The sequence below is a fragment of the Mytilus trossulus genome, chromosome 6 (assembly GCF_036588685.1).
Source record: "Mytilus trossulus isolate FHL-02 chromosome 6, PNRI_Mtr1.1.1.hap1, whole genome shotgun sequence".
Lineage (NCBI taxonomy): Eukaryota > Metazoa > Mollusca > Bivalvia > Mytilida > Mytilidae > Mytilus > Mytilus trossulus.
Window position 1 is genome coordinate 9,551,348 of NC_086378.1, and position 14,689 is coordinate 9,566,036.

The following is a 14,689-nucleotide window of genomic DNA, read 5'->3' on the forward strand; positions in this document are numbered from 1 at the left end:
CTTTCCAATCCAATAAGGTATTACCAAACGAAATTAAGTAAAAGTTGGACTAATGGTTTAAGGTGGTACATAACACTACAGGGAGATAACTCTGTAAAAATCAGCTGAACATTTTAATCACAATCAATGAGGGAGGGTAGGAGGGGTCCTGATTCCGAAATCCCGGGCTTAAAAACACGAAATCCCAAGGTCCCGAAATTCGAAAATAGAATTCCCGGATCACGAAAGGGTCAATCCCGAAATCCAGAGCTTAAAACACCCGATCCCAGAGTCCTGATAAAGGTCCTATCCCCCCTCATCAATTGTTAGAAAAATATTTAACTTTTCAAAATTAGTGTTTATAAGTGTGTTTCAAGTTTTTTTAATTTTTTTTTCTATAATTGTCAATGGGTCAAATTAAAATATTTTGTCAAAATTTTATGTAAATTAAATGAGCCAAATCAATTTTAGTGACGGTGTTTTGTACCACCTTAAAACAAGCATCCAGAAATCAAAATATGCCAAAATTCTAGCTGCTCTGACCTTGTCTGTAGACATTAACACCAAAATCAATAGGTGGTACATAACACTACAGGGAGATAACTCAAAGATTTATTTAGAATCTTCTTCACTCCATGCAGTTTTATTGAACAATTTTGGTAAAAGGTTGGACATATTACTCAATATATATAACATCTTGAAACCAAAATTTGACCAATTTTTCTGTCATTTAATAGCTGCTGAGACCTTGATCTTTGACCTCTCTTTTATTATATATTCTTGTCCTTTTCTTCTATTTCATAAGTTTGTGGTTTAATATTTTCATATTGAAGGTTTGGGTTTAATATTTTATATTTAATGATGTGGTTTAATGTTTTGATTTAATGTTGTGGTTTAATGCTGTGGTTAAATGCTGTGATTTAATGTTGTGGTTTAATGTTGTGATTTTATGTTGTGATTTAATGTTGTGGTTTAATGTTGTGATTTAATGTTGTGTGATTTAATGTTGTGGTTTAATGTTGTGATTTAATGTTGTGTGATTTAATGTTGTGGTTTAATGTTGTGATTTAATGCTGTGATTTAATGTTGTGGTTTAATGTTGTGATTTAATGTTGTGATTTAATGTTGTGGTTTAATGTTGTGATTTAATGTTGTGGTTTAATGTTGTGGTTTAATGTTGTGATTTAATGTTGTGATTTAATGTTGTGGTTTAATGTTGTGTGATTTAATGTTGTGGTTTAATATTGTGATGTTTCTGTACAATTTGTCTCGTCTTTTTTTTTATTTTGGCCTCAAAACACATAAGATTATAACGATTCTTTATTACACATTTCATCAACAATAAAAATAATTAAATGCTTTTTTTAAGTTTGAAGTCTTACAAAGACTTAGGTTAGTATCCATGTTAAAACATAAATGATATACATATACATTAATTCATACCTGACATAGTTATAGAGATAGGGTGCAGGAATTTCTCCCTACATTGAAGACCTGTTGGTGACCTTCTGCTGTTGTTTTTTCTATGGTCGGGTTGCTGTCTCTTTGACACATTCCCCATTTCCATTCTCAACTTTATTTTATAGAGATAGTATGGTAAAAAAGAATACAATTCAAATGGCAAAGTAATGATCTTGTTATGCCTTTAATTCTGCACAATGTTTCAAAGAATAGTGTGCATGTAGCTAAGCCGAATGTGCAAATTTGGATTTATCAAACACATCACAGATTTATTAATATGAACCATTATTCAAACTTTTTATTTCAAAACAAAATAAACTTTCATAGTAAATTTGATTTGCAGAAATAAAATCAGTCTCAGTTAAGTTATACTGCATAGAAAATGTGAAAGGTCATGGGTGATGTCATTTTTGTAAACAGAAATTATTACATTTTCATTTATATAACCCTGGATAAATTTTGATGCGACATGATTTGAGGTTGATTTTATTGTAATAACTAACTTTGCCGTTTCAGAATCCAATGCATTCTGGGAAATATTTTCTAAATCGTACACAAAAACATTGTGATTCATTCAAGAATGCCATTTTGGAAAGTTAACACAAAGATGAGGTAAGTAAATAAATTTGGTAATTCTGCTTAATTTTGCTTTTAGCAAAACTTTAGGAATGATAGAATAATTCATGGGGAAAAAAAACCACAAATTTGTATAAAAATAAGTACCATTATATGTTATTTCATGTATCTTAAAAAGTTCAACTCTTTTTTTTGCTTGATGTAAAGTCATTTTTATATCCAAAATAAAAATGATGAATACAAACTTGGTAGAAGAAGGAAGTAGCTTAAACAATGAAATGATACAAAAAATGCAAATATTGCATAACATTAACAAATACAAAAATATATAAAAGTCCCATTTAGGTAAAAAAAAATGTATAACAAGAATATATAAAATAATTAGAGGCATTTAGTAGAATAAAATATATGAGCTACAATAGTTAGAAAATATAAAAAAAATAAACGATAACAAGCACTCTTTAATTCAGAAATAAAACATTTTAGAAAAGACTGGAGTCCTAAGGTTAGTAAACAAAATTGCTTACTGTAGATTCATTAATATTCGTTGGATACCAATTTTCATGGATTTCATTTATTTCCTTGGCAACCAATTTTATCAAATGAAGGAATATTGAATTTGAATTTCAATGTATGCAAATATAGGAAATTTGTGTTTTGTTGAATACTAAAATTTGTGGGTAACATGTACCACTGAAATCTATGATAATTTAAAACTCCACAAAATAAAATAAATCTTCCTTAGTTTACTCCTGTTAATTCAGAAATTATTGTGTGTTTTTATCATCGCATTTTTTGAAGAATGTAAAAAATGAAAGATTCACTATTGTGATATCAGGAAAATATGCATACAGATATATGTATCAGATATCAACATGCAACTTCTTATTATTACAATATTCACCAAGTCACATTATTCACATCAATAAAAACCTTGCAATAATTTCTGAATTAATACTTTTAAAAAATATAAAATTTGTAATGTCATGCATAAAATTCCTATCACATTTTTTTCAGTAAATACTCATTAACTAATTAAACCACTACAAAAGTAAAGAGAAATTATCAGGTTATCTCCCCTTTTCATTTCATCAATCAGAAATACATCAATTATTTTTTTTGCTACTTCTTCAGATTTCAAATATTATGTAAATATATATATGCATCATACAAACACACTGTCATGGCAAATTTTCAGGCAAATGAAATTTTGATAAGACCTATTTTTCGGTGTAAGGATCCCACAGATAAGAGGAGGGTTCTAACAGGTCCTGATGTGAAATAGCAGGCCTCTGGCCTACAGACTGAATAGGATTACATAAACACAGTATGGAATGAAAATTGACAAGATTAAATGAATATCTATGTCTTTTGTTCAATAGAGCAAATGTGTCATCTTTTTTTTTTTTTTATCTAAAAGACAATTGTCCTCTCTATCATATCAACTTTAAATATTTTGTGTATTGTGAATTTCATTCAGCAGCAATTTCTTGAAGTTGTGGTGATTGGCTTGAATCTAGGGAAATCTGGCTGGCGTTGATTGGAGTTTCTGCTTGGATTGGAGTTCCATCAGTCCTACTACCTGTGTCATGTCGAGAGATTGTCCTAGATGTTGACCCCTGATCCCCTATTCGACCTTCATCAGCATTTGTATTGGAAGATGATGATGGTGTATTAGAAATTGTGTCTATAGATATACCAGGACCATCAGGTGGTATAAATCCAACAAGATTTGGCCTACCATCCCTGAAAAAATATTCATTTATCAATTATACAAAACATCTCCAAAGAAACTTTAGTTTCAAGATGATGATCTATCAAGTAAATCATTGTCAACAACTTTGACCAAAAGCTTTAACTTGATTGTGGACAGATAAACAGACCTGCTAACATATGTCTCTGGACTATCTTAGCCAAAGCATTAAAACATTGACTACAGTGGATTCATTTTTATTTGTTGGATACTAATTTTCATTGATTTTGTGGGTGAAGGGGAACCACAAATTAAAATGTTTAACGAATTACAAATTTTCTTAAGGAATGTTTACAAACTTTGTCATAACCATGAAATTTTAAAATATACTCAAATATGCAAATTTTCACAAAACCATGAAAATAAGTATACACAGTATTTTGTGTTCCTGTACTGACAAAAGATTTAATTGCAGTTCTGGCAGTACTTTCGAAATTGGAATTCTGACTTTAACTGGGTTTTTTTCATGTCTAATTTTTACTGCCCTTTACTGATCTTTAATATAAATGTACTCAAGTATAATGATATAGATTATCGAAGAATTTGTAACATATATCCATGACAGAAAATCAGTACATGCACAACAAAACGCAAACACAAAAAGCAAAGGAACAGTCCTTTTATTGCTGTTCTTCATCCCAAAATCACAAAGTTAAATACATAGATATAGGAAGATGTGGTGTGAGTGCCAATGAGACAACTCTCCATCCAAATAACAATTTAAAAAAAGTAAACCATTATAGGTCAATGTACGGTTTTCAACACGGAGCCTTGGCTCACACCGAACAACAAGCTATACAGGGCCCCAAAATTACTAGTGTAAAACCATCCAAACGGGAAAACCAACGATCTAATATATATTAAAAAAAAAACAGAAATGAGAAACACGTATAAATTACATAAACAAATATGTATACTTAAACATTTTCTTTTAAATTTTTTTTTTTTTTTTTAATTTACTTACTGTACAGGAGGGAGGCCAACTTTCTTGTAATGTTGCCATCCCTTGAGGAAATCAGGACTAATTTTACAGTTCTTGGTATAATGCAGTAATACTCTCATCAGATATGGATCTGCTCTACATCTAGAGAAAAATAATAGATAACATATTTAAAAGGAAAACTACAATACTATTTCACACAGGCACTTGTCTCAGAAAAAAAATAATTCTATATACCTTAATATATTTTAATTTTTATTTTATATTCATATATTTTGTTTCCTAGCATAAATGTCAGAGAGATATTCCAAGGCTATGGAATGCATACCTGCTCAGAATTTGTCTTTCTGCTGTATGATTGTATGTGAAATATTTCCAAAGCTTAGGCAAGTATACTTCCGATTCTAAATTTGTCTTTCTGCTGCATTGGTTGACTTCCAATTCTAAATTTGTCTTTCTGTTGCATTGGTTGTTCAAAGTATCAGTAGCTCTTTTACCTGGTCAAATTTTTCTTTCCCCATCATAATTAAATGAGATATCCAAAATTATGTAAGCTATCCTACCTATTCAAAATTTGTCTTTCTCCAGAGTGGTTAAAAGAAAGATATCCCAATGCTATGGAAGCACATCCTCTGATTTGTTCAGCAGGAGACAGAAGCTGTTGACAGAGGAGATTTACAGCATCTATAGAAACAATGGCAGCTGGTACTCCTGAAAATGTAATTAAAAATTTAAGTACAAGTGACACAAAAAGTAAGCCTTATCCATAAAATTGAGAATGGAAATGATGAATATGTGTCAAAGAGACAACAACCCAAACAAGGAGCAAAAAGAGCAGCCCAAGGTCTTCAACAAAGCATAAATATTCTGAGTCAGCATTCCTGTAAACAAAAATGTATATAAGTTCAGTGAAAATGGATGTCACTCAATGATGGGATATATATTTGTCAAGAGTATCCTTTTAAAATGAAGAACTATTATAAAAAAAATTGTGAGTAAAATAAATAAAAAATGTTTTATTTTAATTTTTCATCATAAATGTAAATACACTATAAAAGAGCAATGATATGTTAATATATCATCAGAGAATATACCTCTCTAAATGATAATAGTTCAAGACCTACCAGCAAAATTTATTAAGGTAGTTAAAATGAAAAGCTAGTTCCAAATATTATTAATTTTTGTTGGGACTACGTAGAAAGATTGATTGTTCTTGATAATCTTTATTTTAAAAGAAATGGACCTCTTTTAAAGAAAGCATTCCAAGCATAAAATGGTTGCCCAAACACAGTAAAAATGTCCTGAATACAGAGAGAACTTATAAATCAGTTTATTGTATAGCAATATAATATTTCCCAGAGAAAGTAACCAAAAGTTAGCGCGCAATAAATTCCAATATTGCACTAGTGCAATAAATCTTCAAAATTCATGACGTCATCAACTTCAAAATCTTAGTTTAAACCAATGTTTTACTTTCAAATATTATATTGCTATACAATAAAAGGATTATTGTATGAATATCGGGGAATATTGTCTCTCGTAGAACATATATTGCACTCACAAGCTCGTGCAAAATAAAATTCTACCCGGAACAATATTCCCCAATATTCATGCAATAACCCTATAATATCAGAGATATACACCACAATGGTTTTATTTTGAAAATCGGACATAAAGATAAGAAATTCAATCAAACTGATGGCTGTCTAAATATTTCAATTTCACAATGTTTTTATCAGTTATTCAATGGTTTCAGTGATTAAATATTTACATGGGCAGGATCTAATAAAAAAAATGTTGATAACCATTTCTAAAGTAAAATTAAATACAAATGCTTTGTATATATATAAGAAAATTTATATATGTGAAATAAGCCAAAATAAATACAATTCTATAAGCATAAATAATCACTGTTTATATCTTACAGATATGTTTATATAAATGAATATATTCTGAATCTCAATTTTGAAATTACTTTGCTTAAGGCAAATTGGCAGGTGCCTTAGTTTCCAAGAACAGCATGAATACTGTATACATTCTTTTTTCACATGTACTGTTTCACATATTTGGTATTGCCAACAATTTGCTTGTAAAAAATTGCAACAAATTTGAAAAAAATAGGAATAATGTTTTGTTTACTAGGTAGTTATCAATAAAATTCAATTATTAAGTAGATGTAATTAGACAATTCTTTTGGGACTTCAATGACAGAGTATCTTCCATTTTGATTTAAAATATATTAGTCAAGATAGCCAATTTTGATCAAAATGGTACATTATTTAAATTACATATGACTGCTGATGTTCAATTCAAATGTCCAATGCAACCAATTAAGTGAACTACAAGTACTGAGACTTAAAAGACAACACAACAAAGTAAATCAACTATGACTGATATGTGCATACTTCTATCTAATGCATTAAAGGCTAAAGCAAACAAAAAATACTAGAACTACATGAAGACTGTTGGTCAATGCACAAACAGACTCAAAATTTAATTTAACCAGAATGTCAGACTTTAATGTGGTACCAAACTTTTTGACTAACATTAATTTGGCTTGTTAAGTTTTGGGGAAATTTTGACAAAATATTTCCTTTCAACCTTTGACAATTATTTTTTTTTTGAACTGAACCACACACTTTATCAGAAAAATTTCATTGGATAAATAGCAGTTTGACTAACACCAATTTTGATCATTGAGAAACTGAATGTTTCCTCAAAAATAAAATGTGGTTAAAACATTTGGCCCGAGACCACAATTAATTCTTCTATCATTTCTTTATAACGTTTTGTCGCATTAAAAAAAATTCAACTGTTCTTTTTGTCTAATTTTTTGTGTGAGTAATGTACAGTTCAAGTCCCAAAACATATGCAATTTTCAGAAAAATTGCATGTTTACATCATACAAATTTGGCCAATACACATCCATACCCCTATAGGCAAGTCAAGAGATGTTCCGAAAAGTGTAAATATAACCTTTTTGCACCTGGCCTAATCACTCTTTCCTTATTAAAATCAGTTAAAATAAAACATCCAAAAGTTTATTTCAGCTCTCTTCTTTCATTCCCACCCCAGAAAAGCTAAGAAATGAATGAGAAAGGGAAAGAAAAAAAATAAAGAAAAAATACACTATAATTAAAGGGAACTATATTCGTGAACAACGAAAAGCGGGGTCATTAATTGTGGTCTTGGGCCATTTAGCTGATTTTTACAGAGTTATCTCCCTGTAGTGTTATGTACCATCTTAATTTGATCTTACCTCAAGAATTTTCTTATAAATATCCCTCCCCCTCTTTATATTAAGGCATACAATAAGAGAAAAAAGGACTAGTCTGAGAATCTGCCTCTATAAAGCTATTCTTTTGAAAATTTCTAAATATGTAAATAGTTTTAGGATTTATCAGCAGTTGATGCACGACTAACCATTTATTCCATGAGGTAAATTTTAAACATTGATTTGTGACCGGCTGGATATCTCATAAAAACTTAATACAAAGCACCCAAGTTGATTAAATTTATGAATGAGAATGTAATTGAATGTATTGTTAAAATTTAATGTATTCAGGCAAAAAATGTTACACGCAAATACCAAATGTATAGGTAGTAATTAAGGAATAACTATTAAAATCAATGAAGCCTTTTAAGAATTGTTACAATTCTGTTTAAATATTTGAAAAGGCATTTGAATCTATAGCTAATAGTTAACAGTGGTATCTAAAGCTTTATTCATAGTTATAAAGCTACACAAGATAAGCATTGCTAGTATGATAACTAAAGCGTGATTTTGAAGAAAAAATGAATAAATATTTGTTTTATCATACTGATGAATTATTTTTCACTTTTTCATGCTTTCAAATAAAATTTGTGAAATGTTCATTAGCAATTTAAGTAACCATCTTGGGCTGATTCAGGGTAAATAAGAAATTGAGGGCATATTAGCCTGAACCTAACTAAATTTTTTCAATGTTTCCATAATTTAAAAAAACCATTAAGTCATGAAAAGCTTGTCAAAAATAGTAAAAATATAAAATATTGAAATTGTTATATGATTACATGTAATTTGTATATTTCAAAACATACCCCTCTCATATTCTAAAAAAAAAAGACTCTATCTCTATAGTTCTTGTAGGTAAAATTAAATGTAGATGAAAAAGAAAAAATACAAAATTTGAAAGACTTAAGTCTGCAACTGGTGAAAAAGGGAGGGGGGTCTATCATGGGAAAAGGGGCTAAACAATTTATTTTAATTGATTGCCAAATTATTGTAACCAAATCTGTTGTGGATTTTCATATAGCACTCAGGGGGGGGGGGGGTCCATCCTTTTTAAAAAGGGGGTTCCCAACCCAGATTACAGGAAAAAAGGGGGGTTCCAACCCCTCTCCCCTCCCCTCTGGATCCGATCACTGGCACTACACCCTATTTTACAATTAGAGACCTGTAACTCTAAAATGACAAATCAAATAAAAACATTTTTTATTCATTTGTCATCTTTTTCAGAAGAAAAAGAGAGATTTTCCTGCTTCATCAATATTTCATCAATATCAACATTGTGTTTACAATTTATTAATAACTGTTGGAGCAAATTTGACATTTATGATATGTAAACAGATAAATCAATGAAAAGCGTTTATTTTTATATTTCATAAATGTCCATAACTTTGAGTTTACAGCATATAAGAGTCTTTATTTTACTTAAATTTTTTGGCATTTTTTTAACAGGGAATACACCACAAATTTATAATCACAAGCTTATAGGAATTGATAAATACACAAACTATTTAAAAAGAGGAATCTTATTCCAACTAGAATATTATGAACAATTAAAATGTTACCAACAAAACAGATTATAACAATTTAAAAAGATAATCTGTCTGCAGCTAAATAATTCTTAACAAACTAAGGATAATCCATTATATAAAATTGTAGTACAGGTTATAAATGCTTTGAAAAAATGCCAAAATTTTCACCTTAGACATAGTAAAGAAAATTTGATCATGAACTTTTCATAATTCTACAAGTTTGTTGTGCTACTATCAGAAAATATTGATCGCAAAATACTATAGGGAATCACTTTCACTGAAAAGTTTGCAATAGAATGCAATGCATGGAAAAACTTTTTAAGAACAAAGACACCTTTCCAAAACTTTATTATTTTTTAACAAATTGCATTGTAAATCGTGGAATATTTCTATTCATTTTATTTTGACTACTGTCTATTTTGCAAGTAAAAATTTGATACCAAACTGTTACTTATATGTCTCATTTGCATGCACATCCATTTATCTAATTCACTTATATAACTTTACATTTCATGCATTCACTATAAAAATTCACATGTTCAACTTCAACCCTATATATCTTAAATTCACCCCTCATCCACGAAACAAATTGCATGATAACCTCAAAATTATGTTTAAAAAAAAATCCAGTCAAATTGTATATCAGTTACCTGCTCTTGTGTGTGCTAATCTAGCAATGCAATCACATGCTAGTGATATTGTCTCATTGGACAAGGAATCTTGAAGTATATCTACTATAAGTTTGATTCCGGCAGCAGATGACAGGGCCTGTTCTTCATCTGGTATAATTCTTGCTAATACTACAACCTGAAAATATATTTGTTTAATAATAACTATAAAGATGGTGATAGATAACTGCCTACAGGAAGATTTGTCACCTTACCTAGACACATTATTTGGACTCTGGGTCTGCAAGTCTTTATTTTTGGGGCCTTTTATAGCTGACTTAGCGGTATGGGCTTTGCTCATTGTTGAAGGCCGTACGTTGTCCTATAGTTGCTTATTTCTGTGTCATTTTGGTCTCTTTTGGAGAGTTGTCTCATTGGCAATCATACCACATCTTCATTTTTATATTTGCTCTTATTCCTAAATTTGTTCATAGCAACAGAACCCACAACAGAGTGTCAAATCCTGTTGTAAAGTGGGCATACAGCCATACACCCTGCACTTCATTTGCATAATTGTACAAGAATTGATTTTAGGCATAATCAATACTTTTTATGCATGTTATTTTCATCAAGAGATGAAACAACTTTTCACATACACGATAATAACCTGTATCCATTCTTCCAAGAAGTATTATCCTAGTAAGTATCAGAATCAATGAAAACGGTTTTTGTTATCCTTCTGATATCAAATCAAATTTCCTTATATTATTAATCAATCTTTTTTTATTTTAAAGAGAAGAAAAGATCAATAAGTGTTAAATTATTTGAATATATAGCATATAATTTGGTTTATAATTGTTTCGACAGCTGCATTTTATTGCTTGTTTGAGAAGTTCTTCTCTTAATGATCCATAACAACTTTCGGGTGATTGTTTTTGTTTCTGTGTCTCGTCGAGATTTTATAGCCTAGCAGTCAGATAGCGGTCAGACCATAGGCGTTAAAATAATCATTATTGAAATTATTTTGATAGATAACGCTGTCTTCTTCTTTTGATCAGTTTCGTTAGCAGTTCTTGTCTTACCAAAAAATATATGCAAAGTTTAGTTTTTAACTCTTGAATGTTTTTACGGATTACTTAACATTATGGCTTCTCGGAGAAAAAGGAAATCTACAAGTCGGTTTTCTCCGGATTCAATTGAAATCAGCAGACAAGAAAGTGACTGTTCGTCTTGGACAGTTAAGAAGTTCAAGGAAGAACTGACACATATTGGAATAAACATTACTTCAAAATTAAGTAAAACAGTGTTACAACAAATTTATTTTGATAATCTCAAATCAGTTTCCGAACCTGAACAATTGTCAAATGAAGACCAGGAAGTCTCGCCAACTTTACCTGTGACCAGTAATTCGTCTAATGAGCTTCCACTTTTGATCGGAAATTTGACAGAAGTTGTTATAGGATTAAGGGATTCAATGAATTCTAACACCAATAGGAATAATTCTAATACTTCTTTATCAGCGAATTTTTCCGGGAATATACAAGATACAAGACGAAATAGATTTCAACAAGCGCACACAGCAGATGAGCATGTGTTTTCATTATACCAATGGTACGGTGTTTCTCCTAGTGAAAGCGATTGCGGGATAAATCCCACCCTTAACACATCTACAGCTACTATTAACGGAGTGCCGTCATCATCTGTTCCTTTTTTGGATATAATTTCACCAGCGCTTAAAAAGCAAATTATTGAAGGTAGGGACGTTAATTTAGCCGGATTACTCATGAAAGATTACGAATCCGTTCAGGCAGCTAGTACTTTACTTACTAGCAGTGGTCTTGAAATTAATTTGCCAGGAAAAAAGGATATCCGGCTACATAGAACACTCACTATTAAAGAGTTCGTTTGCGCTTTTGGCAAATATAAACGCGTCATGTGTAGGGTTTTTCCTCAACGCAATGAAGAATTAGATTGTTACTTAGCTAACATTTTACAAATTGAATCTAGCTACGGTGAAAAATTTTACGAATATCATAAGCTTTTTGCTGCCAAAGCTGCAACTGCACTTCGCGATTTCAAAGTTAAATTTGACTGGGGAGTTAAAGACAATGACATTCTTACGCTTTTAGCACCTCATGCAAGGACAGAAGTTTGTAGACTTTGTTACGCTATTGATCACGGAACAAATTTTTGCCCTCTTTCTTCTCAATCAGTAGAACGTAGTACTTATCCGAGGAATAGACCATCTTCCGATCGCGTCGATAGGAGGGGCAGAACACGAGTTTTGCACGATGGGAAAGAGGTCTGCAATAACTATAACACGGCAAGGGGGTGTGCCAGACCGGGTTGTTCTTTAACTCATATTTGCAGTTCTTGTTTCGCTTTTCATTCCGCCTTTAACTGCAACAAAGATACTCAAAGGAACAAATCTTCTAGAGGGTCGACTACAATCAACGAAAATACAAAATGACTAGTAACAATTCCTGTTATCGAAAATTCACCTATCAATGTTAACTTGTTACGTGATTTATTGCAAACGCATCCAGATATAAATTTTGTTAATTATCTTTGTAGCGGTATTAACGAGGGTTTTGACACTGATTAAATGTACTGATTTACCGACACTTGAATGTAAGAATAACTTTTCTGCTCGCTCTCAACCTATATCTGTGCGGGAACTTATTAACAAAGAATGTGAAAAAGGTTTCTTGTCAGGTCCGTATAAAATTCCACCGTTTAACTATTATCGAGTCAGCCCTTTGGGACTTGCTGTCGGAAAGTACTCCGGGAAAAAGCGTCTTATATTGGATTTATCAGCCCCACATGACGATGATGATAATTGTAGTATTAACGACTTGATCAGTAAGGAAGATTGTTCAATGACGTATGTCAGAATAGATGATGCGATCAAAGTTATACGAAAATTAGGTCGTTTTTCAGTGTGTTCAAAGTTCGATATAGAGGCCGCTTTCAAACAATTAGGTATAAGAAAGGACCAGTGGCATTTATTTTGCATTAAATGGTGTAAAGAATACTTTTTCTTTAATAGACTAGCGTTTGGTTGTAGAAGCTCGCCAATTATTTTCGATAACTTATCCAGAGCGATTTGTTGGATTGCTACTAATATCTACAAAATTGAATATATATTTCATCTTTTAGACGATTTCTTGACTATAGATAAACCTGATTCTTGCGCAGAGAGAACTATGGCATTAATGACTACTCTTTTTAAAAGACTTAATATTCCACTGGCTAAACACAAGGTTGTAGGCCCTTGTACAGTTATCGAATATTTGGGTATTATACTTGATACGGAAAAGATGGAGACCCGCTTGCCTTTAGATAAAACAAGTCGCATAAGTGAATTTATCAAGAAGTTTTTAAACAGACAATCTTGTACTAAACGTGAACTTCTACAATAGTTAGGGCATTTAAATTTTGCTATGCGGGTTATAATTCCGGGTCGTTCTTTTGTCTCATACCTAATATCTTTATCAACAACTGTCAAGGATCTCAAAGACAAAATATATTTGACCGATGAATGTCGTACCGATTTGCGTTTTTGGTACTCGTTTTTGGTAAACTGGAATGGCATTAATATGTTTTATGATTCTGACTATACTAGTGTTAGGGATATCGAACTATATACAGATGCGGCTTCTACCATTGGTTATGGTGGCTATTTCAAGGGAAAATGGTTTTGTTCTCCTTGGCCGGATGATTTAAATTCTCCATGCGAAAAGAAATTTTCCATGGCTTTTCTAGAACTCTATCCTATAGTCGTTGCAGCCATCTTATGGGGTCATTCATGGACAACTAAAAGAATCTTATTTCGATGTGACAATGAAGCCACCGTACATATTGTTAATAAAGGCCGATCCAGATGTTTATTGATAATGAAACTTATGAGAACTCTTACTTTGTATGCCTGTATAAATAATTTTTGTTTTCGTGCCGAACACGTTCCTGGAGTTCAGAATAATATCAGTGACTCTCTTTCTCGTTTACAGCTAGAGCGGTTCAAGATACTTGCACCTTTAGCGGACAAAGTACCTCACAAGTGCCCGCCAGTCTCACGAGTAATGTGGCATTAAAGTCTACAGTATCGGATTTATGGCGACATGTGTTATCAACTAGAACATCTCAGACGTATAAAGTTGGATATCGAGCTTATACTGCTTTTCTGGCTAATAACGGAGTTGTCTGGTTAGGTAAACCTATGCCTCCGATTTCTGAGGATATTTTGATTTATTTTGTCGCACATTGTTACAAAAACTTGAGACTTTTACATACAACCATTAAATTGTATTTATGTGGAATTCGGTTTTATTATATCCAAAGTAACTGTGACCATCCATTTGATTATACAAATGAATAGACACTCCTTAGACTCAATATGATAATGCGCGCCATCAAACGTATACAAGGAGAGCATAATTCAAAACCACGTCTTCCTATTACTTTTCAGGTACTTGGGAGAATTTGCAATTCTCTTAGAGCAGGTGTTTTCTCTACCTTTACTGATTGTATGTTAGAAACGGCCTGTACAGTAGCCTTTTTTGGATTTCTTAG

At 31.4% G+C, this 14,689-nt stretch overlaps 1 protein-coding gene across 1 annotated transcript in view; it reads right to left on the minus strand.

Annotated features, from left to right (window-relative positions):
• Window positions 1-1,285: 1,285 nt before the first annotated feature.
• Window positions 1,286-14,689, minus strand: part of LOC134720742 (ankyrin and armadillo repeat-containing protein-like) — a 31,007-nt gene continuing 17,603 nt past the window's right edge. The window contains exons 4-7 of the mRNA XM_063583212.1: window positions 10,160-10,316; window positions 5,273-5,420; window positions 4,734-4,853; window positions 1,286-3,762 (exon numbers count right to left, since the gene is read on the minus strand). Of these exons, the coding sequence (XP_063439282.1) occupies window positions 3,489-3,762; window positions 4,734-4,853; window positions 5,273-5,420; window positions 10,160-10,316 (699 nt within the window). The 3' untranslated portion in view covers window positions 1,286-3,488. The remainder of the gene's footprint in view (window positions 3,763-4,733; window positions 4,854-5,272; window positions 5,421-10,159; window positions 10,317-14,689) is intronic.